Consider the following 27,556-nt stretch of genomic DNA (forward strand, 5'->3'; position numbering starts at 1 on the left):
CCCCCGGACCCAGCTCCAGGAGGCTGAGGAAGGTAAGCTGACCACCTTCTTCACTTTGCCTGCAAAGGGCAGTGGATAGCCCCCAGCCAGTGGTGAACAACATCCCAGCTCTGGGTCCGGCCCCACGTCCCAGGCCAATGGGCAGAACTGATGGTAGTGGTGGGCTCTGCCCAGTGCAGTCTCCCTTGCCCTCCTCGTCTGTGGCAGGGCCCTGTCAGCCCTGGCCTGGGGAGGCCCATCTGGCAGCTAGGAGCTGTCACTTGGGCTTCCTCACCCTGTGTTTGGGGCAGGGCCATCTGGGGTCACTTGGAGGAGGGAGGAGAGGAGCGTAGGCCAGAGCACCTGGGGCACAGCGGGGAGGGGTGGGCAGGCCTGGCCCTAAGCCCTGGATGTGGGGGACAACTCTGAGAAAGTCAATGGGGCCTTTTGTGGGGTTCCAGAAACCCCAGAGAGGGAATCCTCTGGCCTGTGCCAACCCTCTCCTGCCCTCTTTGAGAAGCCATCAGAAGAGTGGCTTTCTGCGGAGAGGGAGCCCTTCAGCAGCTCACCCAGGGCTGGATGGTTTCTGAGGGACGCGTGATGCAACGAAAACCCGACTTGGTCAAATAAAATCAAAAAGAAGACATTTCCCAACAGCCTCTGCCTCTGTGCAGCTTGAAGGATTCCTAGTTCTCTGCCCAAGGATTGAACCCACGCTCTCTGTGGTGAAAGCTGAGTCTTAACCACTGGATCACCAGGGAAGGCATAATTAAGTTTCCAGAGAGTGATAGATTTTTCTCCCTACACCCCTCCCATTTTGTAGCATGATCACCGGGTGAGAATCCTGGCTCCCCAGCTTCACCAACACGGTACTGTCATTCCCGAAGAGGGGGGACACTTATGCAACCTGAGATGGCACATGTGGTCTCTCACTGGGGGATTTTTTTTTTCAACTGAGGAAAAATTCACAACATAAAAATAACCATTAACCATTTTAAAATGCACATTTCAGTGGTACTGAGTACATTTCATAATGTGTGAAGCCATCACCTCTATCTACTCCCAGAATAATTTTATCACCTCAAAAGGAGAGAAGAGGGGGTAGGGGTAAAAAAAAAAAAGGAGAGAAGAAATGTCTGTTGTTTTAGCTACTCAGTTTGTGGAACTTTGTTTTGACAGCTACAGGAAACAAACACCCCTTACTTAGACAATGGAGAAAAATGAATTTGACATGGGTTGTAGACCTAAAAGTAAAAGCTAGAACTAAAAAAAAGCATATAAATGAAACAAGGGAGGAAATCTTTGTAACCTTGCTCTAGGCAATCTGGGCAAAGTTTTCTTGCACAGGATACAAAAAATAATCATAAAAAGAAAAACTGATATATCAGACTTCACAAAAATGCAAACTTTTGCTCTTTAAAAGATATGAAAATGAATACACAAGCCAGTAGATTCGAGAAAAGAAAATATTTTTATGACAGAGGGGTGGTATCCAGAACACATTCACACAGACATACAGAAACTCCTGCAAATCAATAAAAATTAGACAAACATCCCAACTTCTTTGTTGTTGTGCTGCATGGCATGTAGGATCTTAGTTCCCTGACCACAGATCGAACCTGGGTGCCCTGCATTGGGAGCATGGAGTCTTAGCCACTGGACCACCAGGGAAGTCCCTGTAAACAGTGTTTAAACACAGCACTTTTACTTTATACCTTCAGTTTTAAGACAAAAGAAACTAAACAACAAAAATCCTGCAAGGAAATTCCAGACCCCTCTCAGTAGGTTGGTTTGTCCTAGGGACAAATACTTGATTCTGAAAGTGCTCTCTATGCATTATTGGAGGATCAAGCAAATGAGTCAATACCTCAGTGGTGTTGGGAGCCAGGTCTCCCAATGCTGAAGGGAGATACAAATATACACTGGGGAAAGGCTAGGAAGTTTTGCTGTGGAATTGGAGTGGGGGGGGCATCAGTATGTATTCAGGTTTTTTATATATATATATATATATATAGCCTGTGTGTAGGGGTTTTCTCAGGTGGCCCTAGTGGTAAAGAACCCGCCTGCCGATGCAGGAGACGTGGGTTCAATCCCTGGGTTGGCAAGATCCCCTGAAGGAGGGCATGGCAACCCACTCCAGTATTCTTGCCTGGAGAATCCCATGGACAGAGGAGCCTGGCTGCCTACAGTCCATACGGTTGTACAGAGTCAGACACGACTGAAGCGACTTAGCACACACAGCACGGGGAACTATTAATAAGATCCTGCATTCCATGTAGTGTGATAAAAAAAAAATTAATGGGTTACAATCCATCAAAGAAAATCCACATCCACGAGTCCACACAGATAATGTATATATAGATAGATAAACAGGAGTTCTTTCTGAAAGGATGCCATTGAATAGGAGGGATCATGAAAGGAGAAAAAGCACTGTTTTGTAACCATCATCTTGAGGTTTGGAACTTAGCAACTATGAAAATGAAAGTCATGTCCGACTCTTTGCGACCCCATGGACTGTAGCCCACTAGGCTCCTCTGTCCATGGACTTCTCCAGGGAAGAATACTGGACTGGGTAGCCTTTCCCTTCTCCAGGAGATCTTCCCCACCCAGGGATCGAACCCAGGTCTCCCACACTGTGGGCAGATTCTTTACCAGCTGAGCCACAAGGGAAGCCCAAGAATACTGGAGTGGCTAGCCTATCCCTTCTCTAGGGGATCTTGCCCACCCAGGAATCGAACCAGGTCTCCTGCATTGCAGGCAGATTCTTTACCAACTGAACTATCGGGGAAGCCCATTGAGAAACTGGTAGTTATCACCTTAACCAAATGCTTAAAGTTAACATCACAGTGAAGGGACAAAACAATAACACTTGCCTCTTGATAAGAAGCACAGAAAGGGCCTGGCAACCTCCCACCACACACAGCCCGAATCTTGCCCTGAGAAAACATCAGACAAATGCAACCTGAGGACGGTCCACCAAATACCTGGCCTGCACTCTTCAAAAATGTCCATGTCATGAAAGGCCAAGAAAAGCAGGAGTCTTCCAGATTAAAGGGGGCCAATGAGACATGAGAATGAAATGCCATGTGGGGTCCTAGACTGGATCCTGGATCAGGAAAAACAAAACTATAAAGGACATCATGGGGACAACTGGTGAAATTTTAACAAGACCTTAGATAAAATAACATCATCATATCAACATTAACATTTCTGAGTTGAGAGTTATACTATGGTTATGTAAGAGGCTATAATTACTATAATACAGTAATTATGCTGTGAGTGAGTGAGTGAAAGTCACTCAGTCGTGTCTGACTTTTTGCGACCCCATGGACTATACAGTCCGTGTAATTCTGCAGGCCAGAATACTGGAGTGGGTAGCCTTTCCCTTCTCCAGGGAGTCTTCCCAGCCCAGGGATGGAGCCCAGGTCTCCTGCATTGCAGATGGATTCTTTATGAGCTGAGCCACCAGGGAAGCCAATTATGCTATAGTTATGAAACACAGAGGGAAGTATTTAGGGGTTAAGGGGTAAGCTGTATGAAACTTAGACATAGTTGAGAAAATATTTTCATTATAATTTTTTCAGAATATCAGCCTCATAGGTTTTTTTCTTCTTGTATTTCTTTGTTTTGGGCTGTGCTGGGTCTTTGCTGCTGCACGGGCTTCTCATCGCAGTGGCTTTTCTCTTGTTGTGGAACACGGGCTCTAGGGTGCGTGGTTTACAGCAGTTGTGGCTTCTGAGCTCTAGAGCACAGGCCCAATAGTTGTGGCACGTGGGGCTAGTTGCTCTGAGGTATGTGGGATCTTCCCGGACCAGGGATCAAACCCATGTCTCCTGCATTGGCAGGTGGATTCTTTACCACTGAGCCACCAAGGAAGCCTGAGAAAACATTATTCTAATATACGAAATAAAAATATATGCACCCACAAGAGACAAAGAGAATGAGAAAGCAAATGGAACAAAATATGAACTCTTGGTGAATGTGAGTTAAGGGTACATGGGAGCTTTCTGTACATTTCTTATAGCTTTTCCATAAGTCTGAAATACTTTCAAATTATAAAGTTAAAAAGAAAATGCCCACTTCTATCCAACATTTGACTGTAGAGTGTTCAGTTCAGTTGCTCAGTTGTGTCCGACTCTTTGCGACCCCATGGACTGCAGCACACCAGGCTTCCCTGTCCATCACCAACTCCCAGAGCTTGCTCAAACTCATGTCCATCGAGTCAGTGATGCCATCCAACCATCTCATCCTCTGTTGTCCCCTTCTCCTTCTGCCTTCAATCTCTCCCAGCATCAGGGTCTTTTCCAATGAGTCAGTTCTTTGCATCAGGTGGTCAAAGGATTGGAGCTTCAGCTTCAGCATCGGTCCTTCCAATTAATATTCAGGACTGGTTTCCTTTAGGATTGACTGGTTTGATCTCCTTGCAGTCTGAAGGACTCTCAAGAGTCTTTTCCAACACCACAGTTCAAAAGTATCAGTTATTTGGCACTCAGACTTCTTTATGGTCAAACTCACACATCTATACATGACTGCTGGAAAAACCATACCTTTGACTATACGGACCTTTGTTGGCAAAATAATGTCTCTACTTTTTAATATGCTGTCTAGATTGGTCATAGCTTTTCTTCCAAGGAGGAAGCACCTTTGAATTTTATGGTTGCAGTCACCATCTGCAGTGATTTTGGAGCCCAAGAAAATAAAGTCTGTCACTGTGTCCATTGTTTTCCCATCTATTTGCCATGAAGTGATGGGACCAGGTGCCATGATCTTTGTTTTTTGTATGTTGAGTTTTAAGCCAGCTTTTTCACTCTCCTCTTTCACTTTCATAAGAGGCTCTTTAGTTTCTCTTTGATTTCTGCCGTAAGGGTGGTGTCATCTGCATATCTGAGGGTGTGGCCACGGCAATATAGCCAGCCAGATCGGAAAGGAAGAAATAAAACTATCTCTATTCTCAGATGACATAATCTTGTATATGCAAATCTTACTACATGTGCTGGAAAAAACAGTAGAGCTAATAAATGAGTTCAGCAAAGTTGCAGGAAGAAACATGATTACACAAAAATCAATTGTATTTCTATACCCGAGCAATGATCAATTGTATTTCTATACCTGAGCAATGAACAATTCTGTTTTACAATAGCATCATAAAGAATAAAATACTTAGGAATAAATTAACAATAGAAATAGCAAGACTTCCATATAAAATAGGTACTTCCACATAAAATAGGTAGCCAACAGGAATGTGCTGTATGGTTCAGGAAACTCAAACGGGGCCTCTGTATCAACCTAGAGGGGTGGGATGGGGAGGGAGATGGGAGGGAGTTTCAAAAGGGAGGGGATATATGTATACCCATGGCTGATTCATGTTGACATTTGACCGAAAACAACAAAATTCTGTAAAGCAATTATCCTTCAATAAAAAAATAAAAAGAAAAAAAATTCACATAAATCATCAAAAAAAGAAATGCAAGACTTGTACATTGTAAACTAGACAATATCACTGAAAGAAAATAAAGCAAACCTGAATAAATGAAAACACATTTATTTAGTCAGGGTTCTCCAGAGTAACAAAACAGGATACACACACACACACACATACACACACACACGATTAATTTTAAGGAATTAGCTCATGTGATTGTGAGGGCTGACAAGGTGGCAAGTCCAAAATTTGCAGGGCAGGTCAGCAGGCTGCAGATTCAAGCAGGACTTCTACATTACAGTCTGGAGGCAGAATATCTCTTTTCCCAGGGAACCTCAGTTTTTGCTTTTAAGGCCTTCAATTGAGTGGACAAGATTCACCCACATTATGGAGTGTAATTTACTTAAAGTCAACCGATTGTTGATGTTCACCACACCTATGAAATTTATCCAGAGCAACAGCTAGATGAGTGTTTGATTAAATAATTGCCAACTATAGCCTAGCCAAGTTGAAATTAATACACATGAATTCATCATCACAACATCCCAAGTTCATGGATGGAAAGGATCTTGTTAAGATGGTGTGTGCATGCATGCTAAGTCACTTCCATTGTGTCTGACTCTTTTTGACCCTATGGACTGTAGCCCACCAGTCCCTCTTGTCCCTCTGTCCATGGAACTCTCCAGGCAAGAATACTGGAGTGGGTTGCCATTTCCTCCTCCACGGTGGTCTACCCCACCCAGAGATCTAACTCACATCTCTTACGTCTCTTGCATTGGCAGGCGGGTTCTTTACCACTAGCACCATCTTGGAAGTCTTGTTAAAATGGCAACATTCTCCGAATTGATTTACAGATTCAATTCAATCCGTATTAAACTCCCACTGGCTTTTTTTTTTTTTTCCAGAAACTGAAAAGTCCATCCTAAAATTCATATGGGGTGGACTGAGGGCTGGCTAAAGGGTATATAGAGATTTACTTTGGGGGTGATGAGAATGTTTTGGAATCAAACAGGAGGAATGGTTGCCCAACTTTGTGTGAATATATTAAACATCATTGAATGTTACCCTTTACATGAGGGACTTACATGATAGATGAATTATAGGTCAATAAAGTTGTATACAAAGAAAAGGAAAAAGGAACCAAGGGACTGAAAATCTCCAATTCAGGGCCACTGGGGAAGGGGCCAGGTGGTAAAGGCCGACAGCCTCAGTACTCGTGGATGTTATCAGACGCAGGCCCTCCGGATTAGTGGACCTTCTCCAGGAGAGTGTCCTGGGTCAGGACCGCGAGTTCCGGGCTGGTGTGTGCCTGTAGGATCGTGACCGGGGTGCGAGGGGCGGGTGGTGGTGCTGCGAACCAGCTGCAGGTGGCCTTGGGCGCGCCTCCGTGCGCCCGGGAGGCGTCTGCGCGACCCCGAGGCCCGCGCGCGCCCCGAACCCATAGGGGTTGTGGCGCGGGAGCGCGCGGGTCCCCGGGTGGCGGGAGGCGGCGGGCTGAGGGGCGCGCGCCCCGGACGCGGCCATTGCGTGAGGGGAGGGGAGGGGAGGGGAGGGTCGTCTCGCTGCGGGGGGGTGGGGGGGGAACCCCGGACGCTCGCCGGGGCCGGAGCTGCGCTGCTGGGCCTCTCCCGTGGCTCGGGGAGAGGCGGCCCCCCACGGCCGCGATCACTGCCGCTCGGCCCTCCCTGGGCACCCCTGCCCGGAGCGGTGGTACGGCCCGGGTTTAAAAGGCCCCGGCGGCCGCGGGCCGGCCCCAAAGTGTGGGCGGCGGCGGCGCGGGCGCGCGGGGTGCGGCAGCGAGGGCGCGCGAGCGGGGCGGCGTGGGGCTTGAGGGCGCGTCCACGTGGCCGACGGGCGGCCACCCGGATCCGGCGGCGGCGGAGGGACAGGTAGGTGCTGCCACCCCCCCCTCCCCCGCCGCCCGTGCGAGGCCAGCCTGTTCATCCGCCCCGGGGTCAGGCATCCCTGGGGTTCGCCTTGGCCTCCCAGGGGTCGGGCCCTGCCCCTGCCTTCTTGGGCGCCCGCCCGACTGGTCCTTAGTGCTCGGCGCCCCCGCCGCCAGCCCCCTACCCGATGGGGACCCTTTGTGGCGGAGAAGCAGCCCCGGCGCCTCCGTCCACTGGGGGGAGTGGGGCGGCGGGGGGGGGGGCGGTGTCCCTGGATGGGGGCAGGGCAACCCGGGCTGGCAGAACCGCAGGGCATCGGGGAGCGAGTGCGAGAGCCCCGTCTCTGCCAGGGTCTGCCCGTATCCTCGGGCTCCGCAGGGCTGGCGCAGAGAGGCTCGGTTGGCCCGAGGCTCCCGCTTCCAGGCTGTGCTTTGGAACGGGCATTTGGGCTCCACAGCGTGCCTCTCCAGGTATCCCTCCCGACCCGTCCCGTTCCCCTTCTTAGGCTTGTATTCCTGTGTGCTGCGGAGGAGGTGAGGGTGGCATGACGCCCCCCTTCTGCGCCCTCCTTTCTTCTCTGGCTCTGGCATTCAGGGTCCAGGATGCGGACCTTGACAAAAGAGCCTGGGAGAGCCGAGCTGTCTTGAGCTGAAACTTAGCAGTTCCAAGCTGGGTCTGCTCCTGGTTCTGGCAAATGCAATCCACCCCACCCCCCGGCCCCATTTCTTCTGGGCTGCCTTGGTTTGGTTCCCCGCCACCGCCTCCAAGGTGGGGTAACTTGTGTCTCCCTTGGGGCTTGGGCACCGGCAGGGGGGCCCTGAGCCCTGCCCCGTTGGCTGCCACGATACTGCTCTGCTGTCTTGGCTGCCTGAAGCTGGGTGTGGCCTCGGGGTGAAGACCCAGCCAAGCCCAGCACTGCTCCTGGGGTCCCCCGGCCTGTCTCCCCAGAGTCTCAGCTGTGTTAGCCATCCTGCCTCGCCCCTTCACCAGCTACCATCTGGCTTTGGAGGGGGCTGCATGCACCCCTGCCCTGGGCATCCATCCGGTTGTGCCTGGGCAGAGCCTAATTTCTGTCTGTCTCTGTGCATTGCTGCGGGGGCCGGCACCACTCGGCTTTTGTGTGGCAGCCTGTAGACCGGATCACAGGCTCCTGGTCAGCCGGAAGACAGAGGCCCTTGGGGCAAGGAGGCACCCGGGGTGCGGAGGGCGGATTGGTGTCCCTGGGTGCTGTTTGGGCTCAGGCTTTGATGCCTCAGACCTCTGATGTCCTGACACCCCAATGTCCCATTTGCGATTGTTTTCCCCCTCCCTTGTCTCCTCCCCGCCCCCGCCCCAACTAGGGTGCGAGGCAGCTCTGTGGCCTTGAGTGGCCCATGGTTGTGTTGCGCCCGTGTGTGGCTGGCCACCCTCGGGCCTGGGATCTGCTGTTCAGCTTCTTCTTCCTGGAGGGCCTCCCACCCTGCCTCTCCCAGCATCTGGCGCCGTGGCCCGCTTGGGTGTGGCCCAGCTGAGGCGAGGCCTCCCGGCTGCTTGCCAGCAGTGGGTGGGGGGTGATTGATGGCCCCCAAGCCTGCCTGTGCTCGTGGCTCCCTCGCGCACCCTGGCGGATGCCCCTCCTCTCTCCCAGCTGGGGCTGCCATCTGGGGCCCTGGTGCGGTGGCAGGTGATCGGCCTCCACCTTCTGGGCCATGGTTCTGGGCTGGCCGGAGGCCCAAGGCCAGGCCAGGGGGTGGGCCTCTGACTGGCCTCCGCTGTCTCTCCCCAGGCTCACCCCCCGGGACAGCCGCCAGCCATGCCCACCATCTTCATCCTGCTGTTCCTCCTGGCCACCGGGCAGGCCCTGGGCAGCCGCGGGCCCTTCCCTGCTTTCTCAGTGACGGACACCTCACTCACCCACCTGGCTGTGCACCGGGTGACTGGGGAAGTGTTTGTGGGCGCCGTGAACCACATCTTCAAGCTGGCGCCCAATCTGACTGAGCTGCGGGTCCACATCACGGGGCCCGTCGAGGACAATGCCCGCTGCTACCCGCCCCCCAGCATGCGTGTGTGTGCCCACCGCCTGGCGCCTGTGGACAACGTGAACAAGCTGCTGCTCATAGACTACGCGGCCCACCGCCTGGTGGCCTGCGGCAGCATCTGGCAGGGTATCTGCCAATTCTTGCGGCTGGACGACCTCTTTAAGCTGGGTGAGCCCCACCACCGCAAGGAGCACTATCTGTCGGGGGCCCAGGAGCCGGACTCTATGGCTGGCGTCATCGTGGAGCAGGGCCAGGGGCCCAGCAAGCTGTTTGTAGGCACGGCTGTGGACGGCAAGTCCGAGTACTTCCCCACCCTGAGTTCCCGAAAGCTCATCCGGGACGAGGACGGTGTAGACATGTTCAGTCTGGTGGGTGAGCCCCCCCCGGCCGTCAGGCGGCCCCTGCCCTCCCCTCCCTTCACCCTCCTCTGGAGAGCCAGGCCCTGTGTCCTCCTACCTTCATGTGTCCTGCCTCTGCCCCCGGAAGAGACCTGGTTGGTCCTAGACGGGACAAGCTGCTGAGGATGGCAGGGCAGGCCAGGTCAAGGCCTGCCCTCGGGAGTCTTTCTGGCCTGGGGTCCTGTGCGTGCATGGGCAGGGGGTTGTGATGGAAGCCCCTTGGGGACCCTGTTGTGGGATTGAGGCCAGGGCGAGTAGCAGGGGCCACAGATGGGGAGGCCACAGGTGGACCCTGGCCTTGTCCCAGGCTCTCTCCCCGGTCTGTTCCGTAGGTGTACCAGGACGAGTTCGTCTCCTCGCAGATCAAGATCCCCTCGGACACACTGTCCCTGTACCCGGCCTTCGACATCTACTACGTCTATGGCTTTGTGAGCGCCTCCTTTGTGTACTTCCTGACACTGCAGCTGGACACCCAGCAGACACTGCTGGACACAGCGGGTGAGAAGTTCTTCACGTCCAAGATTGTGCGCATGTGCTCAGGAGACTCCGAGTTCTACTCATACGTGGAGTTCCCCATCGGCTGCTCATGGCGTGGTGTGGAGTACCGTCTGGTGCAGAGTGCCCACCTGGCCAAACCTGGCCTGCTGCTGGCCCAGGCCCTGGGCGTGCCAGCCAATGAGGACGTCCTCTTCACCGTCTTCTCTCAGGGCCAGAAGAACCGGGCCAGCCCACCACGGCAGACAATCCTCTGCCTCTTTACCCTCAGCAACATCAATGCGCACATCCGGCGTCGCATCCAGTCCTGCTACCGTGGGGAGGGCACGCTGGCCCTGCCCTGGCTTCTGAACAAGGAGCTGCCCTGTATCAACACTGTGAGCTCCTGCCCACCCCTCTCCCCCTCTGCCAGGCCCTCTGTCTCTTCCCAGGTCTGCAGGACCAGCCCCGGTGGTCACATAGCAGCCAGTAGGCTGCCGGCCTGTCCCAGGCTGCACAGGCCCGCTCACCTGGGAGATGCTTCCCTGGACCATTTCAGGAGTGATAGCTTAGCCCAGAATTCCCCACCCTCTGGTGATCCCCTCCCTGCCTTTGCAGCTTCTCTTTCCTCACCAGCCTGCCTCCCTGCCAGTCCTCTGGGTGGGCACACTCTGTTTGTGGACCACTCCTTTCCTCTTCTTGCCCCTCTGTCCCCAGCTGGCTCCTCCAGCTCTATCTTGTGGGTGCCCCCTCACATTCTGCGTCAGTGGCAGCCTCCCAGGCTTTGCTGTCTACTCCCCACTCCTGCCTGCTCGCCTTCCTGCAGCTCCTTTCTCATCCCCCCATTTCCTGTGGGGTCCGAGACTAATGGTTGGTTGGTCTTGGCTAGCAAGGAACAAGTTCTGGGTCCTCTTCCCTGCCACAATGTGGGATCTCATGGCCGACGTCCAGTGGGTGCCTGTGAGCTGACCCGCGTGCACCCCTCCTGTTTCACCAGCCCATGCAGATAAATGGAAACTTCTGTGGGCTGGTGTTGAACCAGCCACTGGGTGGACTGCACGTAATCGAGGGGCTGCCCCTTCTAGCTGACAGTACCGATGGCATGACCAGCGTGGCCGCCTACACCTACCAGCAGCACTCTGTGGTCTTCATCGGCACTCGCGGTGGCAGTCTCAAGAAGGTGGGCACCAGCCTGTGGGCATCAGGGCAGGCTGAGATGCAGAACAAGGGGTGGGGACAAGACTGTGCAGGCAAGCCCTGTGTTCCCCTGAGGCACCCACGCTCACTGGTGCCACTGCCTGCTGTGGCCTGAACCACTGACTTCCTGTGGCAGACCCAGGCCTCTGTCCTTATCTCTGGGCTTCCCTGCCAGGAGAGCAGGAGCCATTGTTGCTGGGTCCTCCTTGAATGAAAAAGGAAAGGAAAGTTAGTCACATAGTTGGGTCCAACTCTGCAATTCCACGGACTGTAGCCCACCAGGTCCTCTGTCCATGGAATTCTCCAGACGAGAGTACTAGAGTGGGTTGCCGTTCCCTTCTCCAGGGGATCTTCCTAACCCAGGGATCGAACCTGGGTCTCCTGCATTGCAGGCAGATTCTTTACCAACTGAGCTACTAGGGAAGCTTCTTTGAATGAATGAGGGAACAAATGTGAACCTGACTGCCTTTGCTATCTTGTCCCCTCATAGGCCCAGGGGTTGCTTCTGTTTCGGGGCTGGGAGCTCTGAGGTTTTCTAAAGGGACAAGGAGTCAGATCAGCTACCAGCTTCTCCTCGTGCTCACCTGGGAGATGCGGGCTGTTCCTAGGAGGTCTGGAGTGGCCAGGGAACTCTTGGGGGCCTAGTCTACTCCCCTCCGGGTCCTTTTTTTGCATTTCTCACAGCTTTATTGGGGTATAACTCCCATGTCACACTCCCACTCTCATATAAAGCATCTCTGTGATTTTGGTACATTTGCAGAGTTACACTGGCATGAACACTCTTTCGTTCTAGGGTATTGCCATCATCCCAAAAATCCCTTCCCCTGTAAATCTCACCTTTTCCCCATGCCCAAACTCTATAGTTACAGTTCAGTCACTCAGTCGTGTCTGACTCTTTGTGACCCCATGGACTGTAGCACACCAGGCCTCCCTGTCCATCACCAACTCCTAGAGTTTACTCAAACTCATGTCCGTTGAGTCGGTGATGCCATCCAGCCATCTCATCCTCTGTCGCCCCCTTCTCCTCCCACCTTCAGGCTTTCCCAGCATCAGGGTCTTTTCCAATGAGTCAGTTCTTCGCATTAGGTGGAAAAAGGATTGGAGTTTCAGCTTCAGTATCAGTCCTCCCAATGAATATTCAGGACTGATTTCCTTTAGGATGGACTGGTTTGATCTCTTTTCAGTCCAAGGAACTCTCAAGAGTCCTCTCCAACACCACAGCTCAAAAGCATTAATTCTTTGGCTCTCAGCTTTCTTTATGGTCCAACTCTCACATCCATACATGACTACTGGAAAAACCATAGCTTTGACTAGACGGATCTTTGTTGGCAAAGTAACCTCTCTGCTTTTTAATACGCTGTCTAGGTTGGTCATAGCTTTTCTTCCAAGGAGCAAGCATCTTTTAATTTCATGGCTGTAGTCACCATCTTCAGTGATTTTAGAGCCTAAGAAAATAAAGTCTGTCACTGTTTCCAGTGTTTCCCCATCTATTTCCTATGAAGTGATGGGACCAGGTGCCATGATCTTCATTTTTTGAATATTGAGATCTAAGCCAGCCTTTTCACTCTCCTCTTTCACTTTCATCAAGAGTCTCTTTAGTTCTTCTTTGCTTTCTACCATAAGTGTGGTCATCTCTCTCTGTGCTCTGTGAGCCTTTTTGGACCAGCTGTGACACCCCCAAGAGCCTCCAGGGGGCAGCCTTGGTGTCATCCTTCCCTGTCTTGTCTATGATGGGACAAGGCTGGGCCCCTGGCAGCAGAAGAGCCTGCCCGGGTATATGGGCTGCTGCTGTGGCGTCAGGTGGCTGGTCTTGTGGCCCAGGTGCGGGTTGACAGCTCTCAGGAGGCTCACCTCTACGAGACGGTGCCCGTGGTGGATGGCAGCCCCATACTCCGCGATCTGCTCTTCAGTCCTGACCACCGGCACATCTACCTGCTGAGTGAGAAGCAGGTGGGCCCGGGGCAGGTGGCAGGGTGGGCTGGGGGCAGGGCTCAGCACGTGCTAACTCGGCTGTGCCCAGGTGAGCCAGCTCCCGGTGGAGACCTGCGAGCAATACCTGAGCTGCGCGGCCTGCCTGGGCTCGGGGGACCCGCACTGTGGCTGGTGCGTGCTGCAACACAGGTGAGGACCTGCCTAGCTCTGCCCATGGCTGGGGGCCGTGGTGCCTGCCCTCTCCCACGTGCCCACCCCACCAGCTGTGCCCTTGTAGCCTCCCTCCCTTCCAACTTTCTCCTGCTAACGAGCAGAACCTCTGGCCCGAGTGACGTCTCTCAGGCCCTCGGGGATGAAGCCGAGGCATGTGGTTGCCTGGCACCGTATGCTGGGCAGGCTGCCCCCTTGTCACCCCTTCCTGGCCCCCAGGGCAGCTATGGGATGGGCCTGGCCTGACCCCACACAGGTGCTGCCGTCAAGGGGCCTGTCCAGGTGCTGTGGCCCCATATGGCTTCGCTGAGGCGCTCAGCAAGTGTGTCCAGGTGCACGTCTGGCCCAACAACGTGTCGGTGACGTCACCCGGTGTGCAGGTGAGGGGCGTGGCAGGGACATGGCAGGGGTGTGGTGCCCACGTGCTGCAGTGGACCCTCCTCCAAGCCCTCGGCTTCCTGCAGCTGACCGTGGCCATGAGCAACGTGCCAGACCTCAGTGCGGGCGTAAGCTGTGCCTTTGAGGAGGTGACCCAGAGCGAGGCCATCCTGCTGCCCTCTGGGGAGTTACGCTGCCTCTCGCCTTCCCTCCAGGAGCTCCGAGCTCTTACCCGGGGGCACGGTCAGTGGACGGGACTGTGGGGGGCAGGGGATGCTGTCTGTCCATGGCTCACACGGGGTGCCACGGGCTCGCTGCAGGGGCCACCCGCACCGTGCGGCTGCAGCTGCTCTCCAAGGAGACTGGTGTGAGGTTTGCTGGGGCCGACTTCGTCTTCTACAACTGCAGTGCCCTCCAGTCGTGAGTAGTAGCTGGCCTGCCCCCGGTCCCATCTCTGTGGCTCTCTGTGACGTGGGCGCCTTTTTCCTTTGGCTTCCCGTGTGGCCCACACGGGGGACAGTGAAGGGCCTGGTTTGGTCTCCTCCATGATTTCTGAAGCCTCTCCCCTCCAGGTGCATGTCCTGCGTCAGCAGCCCTTACCCCTGCCAGTGGTGTAAGTACCGCCACGTGTGTACCAGCCAGCCCCATGACTGTTCCTTCCAGGAGGGCAGGGTGCGCAACCCTGAGGTGAGGCGGGCATCATGCACGAGGGGGCCGGGCTCCCTGCAGGCTGGCCCCTGGCTTTGCTGCCCTCCATCTTGGGGTTTTCTTGGAGCCTCTTCAACGCGAGGGTTCTCCCCTCAGGGCTGCCCTGAGATCCTGCCCAGCGGGGACCTCCTGATCCCGGTAGGCGTTGTGCAGCCCCTCACCCTGCGGGCCAAGAACCTGCCGCAGCCTCAGTCAGGGCAGAAGAACTACGAGTGCGTGGTCCGGGTGCAGGGCCGGCATCAGCGGGTGCCTGCCGTGCGCTTCAACAGCAGCAGCGTGCAGTGTCAGAACGCCTCGGTGAGGCCCACCCTGCCTGTCTCGGGGATCCGGGCTGTGCCCAGCAGACTCTTCGGGAAGCCTAAGCTCATCCTGGCAGAGGACTTTCTGAGTCTCCTGCTGGGGATTCCTGAGCTAGGGTTGGCGGGGGAGGTGGTCTGCACACCTTCACGAGGGTCACACAGGTCCTTCTCCCCCAGTATTCCTATGAAGGTGATGAGTATGGTGACACCGAGCTGGACTTCTCTGTGGTCTGGGATGGCGATTTCCCCATCGACAAGCCTGCTACCTTCCGAGGTGAGCTGCGGGATGGGGCTGAGGACCTCACTTCCTGGGGCAGCATAGGCACGAGCTGGGGCCAGGGTCCCGCAGGGGGACCCTTCGTCAGGGCCTGTAACTGCTCCCCAGTGATGCCCTCTGTGCCCACAGCCCTCTTGTACAAGTGCTGGGCGCAGCGGCCCAGCTGTGGCCTCTGCCTCAAGGCTGACCCCCGCTTCAACTGTGGCTGGTGCATCTCGGAGCACAGGTGCCAGCTGCGGGCCCACTGCCCAGCCCCCAAGACAAACTGGATGCACCCGAACCAGAAGGGCGCTCGCTGCAGCCATCCTCGCATTGCCCAGGTCGGTCTCCCCTCCACCCACTTTCCTCTGGGCACCCACCAACTCAGCTTACCCTCCCGCCTCCCATCCTGCTCCGCAGATCCACCCAGTCATGGGGCCCAAGGAGGGGGGCACCCGGATCACCATCATGGGTGAGAACCTGGGCCTCACCTCCCGAGAGGTGGGCCTGCGGGTGGCTGGCGTGCGCTGCAACTCCATCCCTGCCGAGTATATCAGTGCTGAGAGGTGAGTGCAGCCCAGCTGGCGGACACCAGGCCTCATCCCCCGCTGGGGGCTGGCCTCCAGGGCCTGACCTTCTCGGACCCTGCCCCCAGGATCGTCTGTGAGATGGAAGAGTCACTGGTACCCAGCCCTCCACCAGGGCCTGCGGAGCTCTGTGTTGGCGACTGTTCGGCTGACTTCCGCACGCAGTCTGAGCAGCTCTACACCTTTGTGGTGGGTGGGGTGCCTACCCGTTTCCTCTCCCATCGCTTCTTGCCGGTAGCGTGCGGCCTGGCCACCCCCCCCACCCCGCCCCTTAGGACGTCTTCTCCCATAGACGCCTACGTTTGACCGTGTGAGTCCCAGTCGGGGCCCGGCCTCTGGGGGCACGCGGCTCACCATCTCTGGAAGGGCTCTGGACTCTGGCAGCAGGGTCATGGTGACCGTGAGAGATGGCGAGTGCCAGTTCGTCAGGTGGGTTGTTCGGGAGCTGGGGCCTCAGGCCAGCAAACGGCGGGCAGCCCTGGGCCACTCTCTCCAAGTCCCCACTTGCTGACGCAGGAGGGATGCTGAAGCCATCGTGTGCATCTCGCCTGTCTCCACCCTGGGCCCAAGCCAAGCCCCCATCATGCTGGCCATTGACCGCGCGAACATCTCCAGTCCCGGTGTTGTCTACACTTACACCCAGGACCCCACTGTCACACGCCTCGAGCCCACGTGGAGCATCATCAAGTAAGAGGGGACGCTGGGGACCAGGTCTCTGAGTGCCTGGTATCAAGTTCCACCCCCTCTGAGCCTGAGCCCTCCTCAGCAGAGGGGAGCCTGGTTCCTCCATGACCACACAGCACTTGGCACCCACTGGGTGACCCAGGGTTAGGGAGGCTCCAGGGCCACTGGATTGGGAAGATCCCCTGGAGAAGGGAAAGGCTACCCACTCTGGTATTCTGGCCTGGAGAATTCCATGGACTATATAGTCCATGGGGTCACAAAGAGTTGGACACGACTGAGTGACTTTCACTTCACTTCTGCTTCCAATGGGGAAAGCAGAGAGAGGGCCATGCTTGGGGCAGTTGGGGAGGAGCCCTGAAGTCCCTCACTCCTGTCCCTAGTGGAAGCACTGCAATTACCGTGAGTGGGACCCACTTGCTGACGGTCCAGGAGCCCCGGGTCCGGGCCAAGTACCGAGGCATCGAGACCACCAATGTGAGTGCCAGCTGCGCCCCCCCCCATCCCACCCCTGCCTCCCTGCCCACTGTGGCCTCAAGTGCTGGACTGCTTGCCTTTGTCCCCGCAGACATGCCAGGTGATCAATGACACTGCCATGCTGTGTAAAGCCCCTGGCATCTTCCTGGGGCAGCCCCAGCCACAGGCCCAGGGCGAGCACCCAGATGAGTTTGGCTTCCTGCTGGACCACGTGCAGACTGCCCGCTCCCTCAACCGGTCCTCCTTCACCTACTACCCTGACCCCAGCTTTGAGCCTCTTGGGCCCTCTGGGGTCCTGGACATCAAACCGGGCTCCCACGTAGTGCTAAAGGTGCCGCTGGGGCAGGAGCAAAGGGCAGGATGGCTGGGGTAGTGGGGAGCCCTGGCTGACTGGGCTGTCTGTGTGCAGGGCAAGAATCTGATCCCCGTGGCAGCTGGCAGCTCCCGCCTCAACTACACGGTGCTGATAGGGGGCCAGCCATGCGCGCTAACTGTCTCCGACACACAACTCCTCTGCGACTCCCCCAGCCAGACGGGCCGGCAGCCTGTCATGGTGGGTATGGGGCAGGGAGGCGGCCAGGGCAGCCTGGGGCAGGCATGGGGCTCGCTTCACTGTGTGCCCGTCCCCGCAGGTGCTGGTGGGCGGTTTGGAGTTCTGGCTGGGCACCCTGCATATCACAGCCGAGCGTGCGCTGACCCTGCCGGCCGTGGTGGGGCTGGCAGTAGGGGGCAGCTTCCTGCTGCTGGCCATCACTGCTGTGTTGGTTGCCTACAAACGTAAGACTCAGGATGCCGACCGCACACTTAAGCGGCTCCAGTTCCAGATGGACAATTTGGAGTCCCGGGTGGCCCTGGAGTGCAAGGAAGGTGCCTGTGTGGAGGTGGGGCGTGGGGCAGGCCGCAGGGGCTCCCCGCTCCTGCCCTGCTCACTCTGCCCCACTGGCCCTCCCCAGCCTTCGCTGAGCTGCAGACAGACATCAATGAGTTGACGAACCACATGGACGGCGTGCAGATCCCTTTCCTAGACTACCGGACCTATGCTGTGCGGGTGCTCTTCCCAGGGATCGAGGCCCACCCGGTGCTTAAGGAGCTGGATGTGAGTCCCACCCCACCCCATACACTCACCCCACCATTGTCTGCCCCTGCCCTGTCATTTGCAGGGTCACCTCTGCTCTCTGAGACACCCTGTCTCCTACAGACCCCCCCCCACGTTGAGAAGGCCCTGCGTCTTTTCGGGCAGCTGCTGCACAGCCGTGCCTTCGTGCTCACTTTCATCCACACCCTGGAGGCCCAGAGCAGCTTCTCCATGCGTGACCGGGGCACCGTGGCCTCCCTCACCATGGTGGCCCTGCAGAGCCGCCTTGACTATGCCACGGGCCTGCTTAAGCAGCTGTTGGTGGACCTCATCGAGAAGAACCTTGAGAGCAAGAACCACCCGAAGCTGCTTCTGCGCAGGTACTGGGTCCCCCCTCCCCCAGCCCCGGGCCAGCCCTGCCCCGGCCAGGCCCCACCCCTAGGGAGGCCCTTACCGGCCAGGACCCCAGCACCCCTTTCTCTCCAGGACTGAGTCGGTGGCTGAGAAGATGCTCACCAACTGGTTCACCTTCTTGCTGCATAAGTTTCTGAAGGTGTGCATGCTCACAGGGCAGGTGGTGGGGGCCGTAGGGTGGGGAAGCTGCCAGCTGGCTGGCAGGCAACTGTATGCCCAGCCCTGCCTGCAGGAGTGTGCGGGGGAGCCGCTCTTCTTGCTGTACTGTGCCATCAAGCAGCAGATGGAGAAAGGCCCCATTGATGCCATCACAGGCGAGGCACGGTACTCGCTGAGCGAGGACAAGCTCATCCGGCAGCAGATTGACTATAAGACACTGGTGCGTGGTGTGGGGGGGTGGTCAGGTGGACAGGGTGTCAGGTCTGTGGGGAAGCCTCACCCAGGACCCACCCTGTGGCCCCTCACCCACTCAGACCCTGCACTGTGTGTGCCCGGAGAGCGAGGGCAGTGCTCAGGTGCCTGTGAAGGTGCTCAACTGTGACAGTATCACCCAGGCCAAAGACAAGCTGCTCGATGCTGTGTACAAGGGCATTCCTTACTCCCAGCGCCCCAAAGCTGAGGACATGGACCTAGGTGAGGCCCCTGCCCTCTCCTCCCGGCCCCTCCGCACCTCCTGGTACTATGGCTGTTGTTCATGCTCCCCCCCTACTGAGCTGTTTGTGGCCTGCAGAGTGGCGCCAGGGCCGCATGGCCCGTGTCATCCTCCAGGATGAGGATGTCACCACCAAGATCGAATGTGACTGGAAGAGGGTCAACTCGCTGGCCCACTACCAGGTGAGGAGCTGGAGGGCCACCCATGACCAGTGCTCCTGTGAGGCCATGGCCCCGCGCTGACCCCTCTCCTCTGTCACCCCCACAATACAGGCCCTTCTCTGGGAGCTGTGGGAGCTGCCCCACATACCCCCACAGGGTCAGCCCCTTGGCTTCTCAGCCTCTTGCATTGCCCCCTCTCTGTCCCTGGCATCTGCAGGTGACAGACGGTTCCTTGGTGGCGCTGGTGCCCAAACAAGTGTCAGCCTATAACATGGCCAACTCCTTCACCTTCACCCGTTCCCTCAGCCGCTACGGTAAGTGTCTTCGGTGTGGTGGTGTCTGCTGGCCTCGTGCCCTTTGAGGCTGTGTTGGCCGTGGTCCCCAGACCCTGCTCTCAGGAGGTCTGGGCTCTTTAGAGCCTAGAAGTGCAGGGCTCCTGGGATAGAGGGGGCATGAGCCATGGTGATGGCTGGGCTACTGGCCTAAGGGGGCACACCATCCCCTGCCCCAGAGAGCTTGCTTCGCACGGCCAGCAGCCCCGACAGCCTCCGCTCTCGGGCGCCCATGATCACCCCGGACCAGGAGACAGGCACCAAGCTGTGGCACCTGGTGAAGAACCATGACCACGCCGACCACCGAGAGGGTGACCGTGGCAGCAAGATGGTCTCAGAGATCTACCTGACACGGCTGCTGGCCACCAAGGTGCGCCTGCCCTGTGCCATCCTGGCCTGAGTGTGGGTTCCTTCTGTCCTGGACTTGGCCCTCAGACTGGCCCCGGCTGCCTGGGGTAGGGGCCACTGGATTGTTCCAATGCCAAGGGACTGTCTTAAGGCCTTTGCTATGGAAACTATCACCCTGAGGTCAAGGCCAGGTCTATCTGAGGGGTGTTGTTAGCCGGGCAGAGAAGCCCTGCTCACTGTCAGGCCTCTCCATTCCCATCTGTCCTGGTGTGGGAACATTCCCCCTTGGCTCCCTGTCAGCTGGTGCCCTTGCTGTGCCCCTGCAGGGCACACTGCAGAAGTTCGTGGATGACCTCTTTGAAACCGTGTTCAGCACGGCACACCGTGGCTCGGCCCTGCCACTGGCCATTAAGTACATGTTTGACTTCCTGGACGAGCAGGCCGACCAGCGGCAGATCAGTGATCCTGATGTGCGCCACACCTGGAAGAGCAACTGGTACCACCGTGCGCTGGCCCTCCAGGGCTGGGTGGGAAGAGGAGGCTTGGCTGGTACTTGGGGACCTCGGTCAGGGTGACAGTGGGGGCTGGGGGCTGGACTGCTCATCCCAGCAGGAGAGGACAGTGGCCTGGCATTGATGGTGCCACCGAGTAGGGAGAGCAAGTGTCTGTCACTCTGCCAGGGGTTTGGGCGGCTGGGATGCAGATAGTGTTCCCTGCACTCAGAGGTGCCCTTGACTGTCTGGGCCTGGCTGCTCACCTGGGGATACCACTGGCACAGTGCAGAGATGCTGGAAGCCTGGTCCAGGGGGTGAATGTGTGTGTGGGAGGGACATTGAAATCACCAAGGCCAGAATGCCATTTCCTCTTACTTCTCACTGCTTGAAGTGAGGCTGAAAATTAAAGAAAAGGCTGCTAACTCTCAGTGTGTCATCTTGCCACCTGTGGGCCTGTGGAGGTGAGCAGACAGGAGGGTGTGACACGGGGAAACTGGGGAGCTGTGGGCCTTTGTCCCTCTGTCTAGCCTGCCCCTGCGCTTCTGGGTGAATGTGATCAAGAACCCGCAGTTCGTGTTCGACATCCACAAGAGCAGCATCACGGACGCCTGCTTGTCAGTGGTGGCTCAGACCTTCATGGACTCCTGCTCCACGTCGGAGCACCGCCTGGGCAAGGACTCGCCCTCCAACAAGCTGCTCTACGCCAAGGACATCCCCAACTACAAGAGCTGGGTGGAGAGGTGGGCCCCAGTGTGTGGGGGTGGGGGGCCTGGACACCCACAGGACATGGCTACTGGGTAAGAGTGTAGAAGCTGGCCCTGCCTAGGCTGGCTCATATTAATGAAGGGCCAGCTTCAGGAAGAAAGCCCAGAGGCTGGCCTGGCAGCCAGGACAAGGGCTTTGACTTTTGCAGCAGCTGCCAGCATGACTTCTTCGGGATCCCATTAGGTACTACCGGGACATAGCCAAGATGGCATCCATCAGTGACCAGGACATGGATGCGTATCTGGTGGAGCAGTCCCGTCTCCACGCAAGTGACTTCAATGTCCTGAGTGCGCTCAGTGAGCTCTATTTCTACGTCACCAAGTACCGTCAGGAGGTGCGTGCCAGCCCCGCAGGCCCCTTGAGTTTGAGAATGCAGCCAGTGGCAAAAGCAGGGGCGTGATGGGAGTCAGGGAGACCAGCTCTTGGATTACTCACAATTCCTCCCACAAACAAGCCCTCAGGATGGTACACGTGACGCTCTCTGTAGATGTGGGGAGGTGAGGGACCCAGAAAAGAAGCTACTGGCTGAAGCACCAAGTTCTGGTTGGGAGAAAGTAAAGGGCCAGGAACGCAGGGTAGGACCAGAGGTGGGCAGGGTCAGGCCACCTGCCTGATTTGTGACTGGAGCCTCAGTAGACAGGGAAGCCAGAGGGTGGGCTTCAGGATTGGGCTCCTGGTTGGAGATGAGAACTGGTAAACGTCAGCTGGATACAGGCCTGAGAGCCCTGAGCCTGGATGAGCTCACCAAGGGGGTCCTCGGGCAGCTAGAGACAGAGCTGTGGCCTAGGCACAGAGCCCTGGGACACTCTGATGTGGCAGAGCAGAAGGGGAGCTGGCTGTGGAGTCTGAGGAGGGTTGGGAGGGACACCCCCCCAAGTGCCACACGGGCCCGGAACACATGCGTGAAGAACCCCCACCAGGTGTCAGGAGGAGTGATGGGCTATTGGGTGCTGCCCACGGTCAATGGAGATGAGGCCCAAGAAGGCCTGCTGCTTTGGATGGGAAAGGTCTAGAGTGGGATTGGGGGTCTGCAGGGGACGGGAAAGGAGAGCCTCGAGTCCACATCACCCTTGGACGGGGCTGCATGCTGGCCGTGGAGAGGAGGGACGAGAGTTGTGTGGCTGGAGGAGGATTTGGGGTCAGAGAGGGGCTGTTTGGAGGCCATGTGCCCAGGGTCCTGGCCAGCAGGGAGGGACACCCTGAGGCCTGAGGGAAGGGCAAGCTTGCCCCAAGGAGCAGGGGGCTTGGCTGGGAGGAACAGCCCGCCGCCCCTGAGAGGCCAGCTCGGGGCCTGCTTCCCAGGTTCTTAGCGCTCTGGACCGAGATGCCTCTTGTCGGAAACACAAGCTGCGCCAGAAGCTGGAGCAGATCATCGGCCTTGTGTCCAGCAACAGCTAAGGGCGGCCGACTTGGAGAAAGGCGCGTCTCAGTCCTGAGCCAGTCTCCCGTCCAGGGGGCGTCTCGGGCCTGGGTCCTGGGCTGAGCCCTGGATCAGGTGGCACCGGGCCGAGACACCCCCAGCATAGCCCGGGGCCCTTCATTAGTGCCTTGCTTTGGGCCCTGCATGGGGAGGGGGCGACCGGACCAAGCCCCCCACCACAGCAGCAGCAATACCCCCACCCTCCTCCTGCCCTCCTGCCCAGTCTGGTGATTGCCCCTGACCTCCTTGCTATTTATGCCTCAACCACCTATTTATTTAATTTATCTCCACTCACCCTTGCCATATGTAAATACGGCCCCTCCTGCCCCGGATGTCCCAATCTCACTCACCTCCTCTCCTTGAGTCCTCCCGGCTCCCCTTGGGACAGGGTCAGCCTTGGCCTCACCTCTGGCCCTGCCCCTTCCCCTGGCTGCCCCCGCCCATCTTCAGGAGAGGGCCTGGACACCAGCAGCACTCGGGGTGGGCAAGGCACCAAAGGTGCCCTCAGACTATGGCTCTGCGGAGGGGGTCCCCCTGCAGCTGACACAGAAGCCTGTCCAGACTTCTCGGGCTGGGCCTGGGCCTCCTCCCAGGCTGTGTTCTCTGAAGCCTGGAGAGCTTGAATCAGGCTCCTGCCAGGGCCAGATCTGGGCCTGGGGGCACCGGACTCTCCTCCGGGCCTTGCTGCCAAACCCCGTCTGCGGGGTCTGTGCGCCCCAGACCACTCACCCTCCGCTGCCCTGCCCTGCGCACGCCTCGAGGGGCAGAGGTGGCAGTGCCTTACTCCTTTGTTCTTCTGCCTCCTTGGAGGAATCCAGCCCCCGGTCCATGCTCCTACAAACCCGATTTGCCCCCTTTTTCTTTTCTGCATGAGGTTTTCTTTGACCCTGTCATCTTTTATTTCCTAATTAAATGTTGGGAAACGGAGTTGGCATGTGGCTTTGTTCTCAGGGCAGGTGGAAGCAGGTGGGAAGACTGTCGGACTCTGCCTGAGCTGGATGCCATCTGTGGGAGGAAGGGTGACTCCTTGTGGGGTTTATGAGGATCTGAGGTGGTCCAGGACAGCCATGTCCAATCCATCAACGAGGCCGGGTGGCTACACCTTCAAGACACGTTCAGAAGCCACTCCCTTCTCCCCATCCCCACTGCCCCTGTGTGGTCCAAGCTGCCCTTGTCTCGTGCCTGGATGCCAGTCTCCCCATTTCTGCCCTGGCTACCTTCGGCCTCTTCTCACCATGGGAGGCACCGGGACCCTGTTAATAAACATAGTGGCCCTCGTCCCCACTCTCTTCAAAATGGTCCACAGCTTCATGGCCACCAAACACCTTCATGTCTGCCAACTCTTTACTGTCCCGAGTGCATTGCAGTCATTGTGCCCCTGTGCAGTGCTAAGTCCCTCAATCGTGTCTGACTCTTTGCGACTCCATGGACTCCCACCAGGCTCCTCTGTCCATGGGATTCCCCAGGCAAGAATAATGGAGTGGGTTGCTATTTTCTCCTCCAGGGGATCTTCTGGACCCAGGGATCAAACCCTCATCTCTTGTGCCTCCCACACTGGCAGGTGGATTCTTTACTGCTACACCACCTGGGAAGCCCCAAGTGGTGACACTAATGTGGGAAAACCAGAATTCTGGTGGGAGGGTATTTTATGGAGAGTAATTTCACATACTTTAGATTGAGAGCTTTAAATATTTAATTAATTCTACTTCTTGTAATCTTAATCATTCATGCAAAGATCTATATACAAGCATTCCACTGAATCATTACCTATAATATGGCAAAGACTGAAAATAGTTTAAACATTCAATAACGATTTTGAAGAATATTTAGAAAAAAGTTCATGTTAGATGAGAAATACCAAGAAAAATGCTAAACTTGCACAATATCAAATATTATTGTTACACGTTTACTATATAACTATAAAACTCAGAAAATACTCCAAAATATTGATAGTAGCTAATACTGAATGAGAGACAGGACCTATCCTCCTCCATTTCTTAGATTATCTTCACTTACACTGTACTACTTGACTATCTGAATCACAGAACCCTCCAATCTAAGGACAAAGGCAAGAATTTTGAAGGTGCTATAGTTGAAAATAAACTCATCATAGGTCAATTTTATTTTCAGTAGTTAAGCATTTAAGCACCAAACAATGCAAGTGGACCTTGAGCACCCAAGGGCCATTATAGGCAAAAGATGAGGCCCCCATAATAACTCGGCAACTGGTGCAGGAGTCACTGCCCTAGGAAGGATCACTGTCTAGGAAGGGCCACCAGGTCAGACCTTAACCCCCCTTTCCCCAGCCCTGGCTTAGCGGGCAACAGGGGGCCCAAAGCGCTGCATGGTTCGCATCACCAGAGAAAGCTGGTCCAGAAAGTTGACAATGGAGATTCGAAGGAGGCGGCAATCTTCAGCTCTCCAGCAGCTGAAAGTGACAGAAAAAGAGAATCAAGGTGGAGATGGGCCCAGCGCACTGCGTCACCTCCATAAACACAACCTTTGAGCGTGTCCAAATAGAGCACCCCTGGCGAGAGACGAGCTCGGTCACCTGCTACCACTTCCAACCAGCCCCTTTTCCAACTTACACCGCCAGGACACTGCCGGTCACTGTGAGCTCCTTCCCAACCGCTCCACGGTGAGGTTCGACATCTGGGGCCAGGGACCCACGGGCAATCTCTGCCTCCAAGGCGGAAGGGAAAGGCACGCTTAGGGTGCTGATGGAGACGCGGTTAAGGTACCACCCACAAGGATTTGGAGCTCTGGGTCCTGTCTGAGGACCTCTTCCAGCCCCTCCGGGCCACTCGTAGCCCTAATCCAGCCCAACCACCCCGTTGCCCCGTGATCCCATTTCTCCCCCCGACTCACGCCACCCCGGCCCATCCCCGCTTCCAGTCTCCCTTCAGCTTTCTATTCTCTGCCCGCCCCAAGCGCCCTGGCCATTCCACCCCTCAGCAGCCCCTGACCCGCCGGTCCGTTTGTCCCACCTCCCACCGCAGGCAGCCCCCAGCCCAATCTGCACTGCCCTTCGAGTAGGATACAATACGCATGGTCGCCTTCCCGGCCGTTGGGCCGGGGACCACGGGTCTCCGCCCAGCCCTGAAGAGTGCTGGGCCGGGGCGACACCCGGAGCTCCGTGGTCTGCAGCGGAAGCAGCACCCGCGCTGCGGGGGCCGCCCCGGCCACCCCCGACACCCCGCCGGCCCCGGCTTTCGGCGCCACCCGCCGGGCTGCCTGCGCCTACGTCCCCACCTGTCTCCTGCATGGCTGCCGTGCCCCGCCTCCAACTCCATCCACGGGTTCCGGGCCTCGGCGTCGCCCGCCCTCTCCGCGAGCGGCTGAAATACTGCTGTTCCTTCCTGAAGCACCGCCCCCGCCCCACGCGCCTGCGCAAACAGGTCCGGTGGAGCCGGCCAGCCGATGGGGTCTCCGTTGGCAGCAGAGAAATGAGTCTCCCTTCCACAGTTCGGGGCTTCCCTTGTAGCTCAGTGGGAAAAGAATCTGCCTGCCATGCAAGAGATCCAGGTTTGATCCCTGGGTCAGGCAGATCCCCTGGAGGAGGAAATGGCAACCCACTCCAGTATTTCTGCCTGGAGAACCCCATGGACAGAGGAGCCTGGGGGGCTACAGTCCGTGGGGTCGCAAGAGTCGGACACGACTTACTGACTAAACCACAGAGTCGGGCACGACTGAGCGACTCTTTCTTTCCCACAGCTCGGGCCGTTCGCAAACTTTATGACTCGATTTTAACTTCCCTTTTCTGTTCTGCAAGTTTTTGACAGTAACCTTATAGGGCATTTTTAATCAAAAATAAGTTTTTAAAGTGACATGAAATTTCTGATGGTGATAGGCCTGTTAGTTTTTTGTTTTCCTCCTTTGTAATCATAAGGAAGGGCATAAAGATGAAGTAGGTTATCAAAGCCTGTTGGATCACCCCTCAAAATCCATCCTGAATCAGCCTACCCTCTCCCCCTTCATTGCTAGTCTCCACCGGTGGCCACCCTATCTCCCTGAACTTGAAAAGCTTTATTTTTTCGCATATAGTTTAATTGTTTTTGGCTGTGCTGGGTCTTCCTTGCTGTGAGGGCTTTTCTCTAGTTGCAGCAAGCAGGCTCATTGCAGCGGCTTCTCTTGTTGGCAGAGCTCGGGCTCTAGGGTGTGTGGGCTCTAGAGCACAGTCTCAGTAGTTGTGCCTGGCTTAGTTGTTCCCAGGCATGTGGGATCTTCCTGGATCAGAGCTTCCAAGTCTCCTGCACTGGCAGGCGGATTCTCTACCACTGGGGCTTCCCTGGTGGCTCAGATGGTAAAGAATCTGCCTGCAGTGCAGGAGACCTGGGTTCGATCCCTTGGTGGGGAAGATCCCTTGGAGAAGGGAATGTCTACCCACTTCAGTATTCTTGCCTGGAGAATTCCATGGACAGAGGAGCCTGGAGTGGGACATGACGGAGTGACTACTACTTTCACTTTTTTTTTCTTCACCAGGGGAGCCCCTTGAACAGCTTTCTGACTAGTTTTCTTCTATGCTTGCTCCTCTACATCCTGTTCTCCACAGTAGAATCAGTTCTTAATTTTTAACATATATCACATCATATCATGTCTCTGCTTAAAGTACTAAAACAGTTTCCTGTTGTCTTTGAAACAAAGACAAACTCCTTCCTGTAGCTTCTAAAAGTCCTGTGTGACCCGGCTCAGGGTTCCTCCACCTGCTTGCTTCCCTACTCTGTGGAGCCTCTAGGGACTTCTCTCTGCTCCTGACCAAGGGTGGCCTGCCCCCATCCCTTTGCACTTACTTTTTCTTTTTGGAAGACTGTATCCAGACTTTCCCGTTGCTGGCTCCTTCTTGTCATTAAGATCTAGTCTCCGGTGTCAACTCCGAGAGGCCTTTGGGATCACCAATCTAACATACTACCCCCAGGCGCCCTTCATCACATTTGCCCATTTCAGGTTGCTACATTTCTAATAATCTGAAATTGTAAGTTTGTTCACTTCTATA

General features: G+C 56.4%; 2 protein-coding genes across 2 annotated transcripts; one reads left to right on the plus strand and one right to left on the minus strand.

The window, feature by feature from the left end:
* Nucleotides 1-7,171: 7,171 nt before the first annotated feature.
* On the plus strand, nucleotides 7,172-23,445 carry PLXNA3 (plexin A3). The gene is made up of 33 exons (XM_055563015.1): nucleotides 7,172-7,290; nucleotides 9,053-9,673; nucleotides 10,036-10,575; nucleotides 11,175-11,357; nucleotides 13,196-13,324; nucleotides 13,395-13,495; nucleotides 13,773-13,896; nucleotides 13,981-14,137; nucleotides 14,215-14,314; nucleotides 14,467-14,581; nucleotides 14,699-14,899; nucleotides 15,079-15,175; nucleotides 15,308-15,498; nucleotides 15,578-15,723; nucleotides 15,813-15,933; nucleotides 16,037-16,173; nucleotides 16,261-16,431; nucleotides 16,809-16,902; nucleotides 16,994-17,233; nucleotides 17,312-17,455; nucleotides 17,535-17,769; nucleotides 17,856-17,998; nucleotides 18,101-18,357; nucleotides 18,464-18,530; nucleotides 18,624-18,770; nucleotides 18,865-19,024; nucleotides 19,122-19,225; nucleotides 19,422-19,518; nucleotides 19,716-19,906; nucleotides 20,211-20,380; nucleotides 20,906-21,118; nucleotides 21,327-21,477; nucleotides 22,446-23,445. Exons 2-33 carry the CDS (start codon nucleotides 9,080-9,082, stop codon nucleotides 22,539-22,541), a joined length of 5,616 nt encoding a protein of 1,871 aa, XP_055418990.1. The 5' UTR covers nucleotides 7,172-7,290; nucleotides 9,053-9,079; the 3' UTR covers nucleotides 22,542-23,445.
* A 790-nt stretch (nucleotides 23,446-24,235) lies between these two features.
* On the minus strand, nucleotides 24,236-25,828 carry LAGE3 (L antigen family member 3). Its single transcript, XM_055565284.1, has 3 exons — nucleotides 25,605-25,828; nucleotides 25,152-25,280; nucleotides 24,236-24,991 (listed from the first exon to the last, which is right to left on the minus strand). The coding sequence occupies exons 1-3, from the start codon at nucleotides 25,826-25,828 to the stop codon at nucleotides 24,877-24,879; spliced, it is 468 nt and encodes a 155-aa protein (XP_055421259.1). The 3' UTR covers nucleotides 24,236-24,876.
* Nucleotides 25,829-27,556: the final 1,728 nt, after the last annotated feature.

Source organism: Bubalus kerabau, chromosome X (assembly GCF_029407905.1).
Source record: "Bubalus kerabau isolate K-KA32 ecotype Philippines breed swamp buffalo chromosome X, PCC_UOA_SB_1v2, whole genome shotgun sequence".
NCBI lineage: Eukaryota > Metazoa > Chordata > Mammalia > Artiodactyla > Bovidae > Bubalus > Bubalus kerabau.

Bases quoted from the DNA above. Each gene is read 5' to 3' on its own strand.
- PLXNA3 (XM_055563015.1), top strand. From the start codon at position 9,080: ATGCCCACCATCTTCATCCTGCTGTTCCTCCTGGCCACCGGGCAGGCC. The intron at 9,674-10,035 runs GTGGGTGAGCCC...TCTGTTCCGTAG, and splicing joins GTGTAGACATGTTCAGTCTG to GTGTACCAGGACGAGTTCGT. The intron at 16,903-16,993 runs GTGAGTGCCAGC...TTGTCCCCGCAG, and splicing joins GAGGCATCGAGACCACCAAT to ACATGCCAGGTGATCAATGA.
- LAGE3 (XM_055565284.1), bottom strand. From the start codon at position 25,828: ATGCAGGAGACAGGTGGGGACGTAGGCGCAGGCAGCCCGGCGGGTGGC. The intron at 25,281-25,604 runs GTATCCTACTCG...CGTCTCCATCAG, and splicing joins GGAAGGCGACCATGCGTATT to CACCCTAAGCGTGCCTTTCC. The intron at 24,992-25,151 runs GTAAGTTGGAAA...TGTCACTTTCAG, and splicing joins ACCGGCAGTGTCCTGGCGGT to CTGCTGGAGAGCTGAAGATT.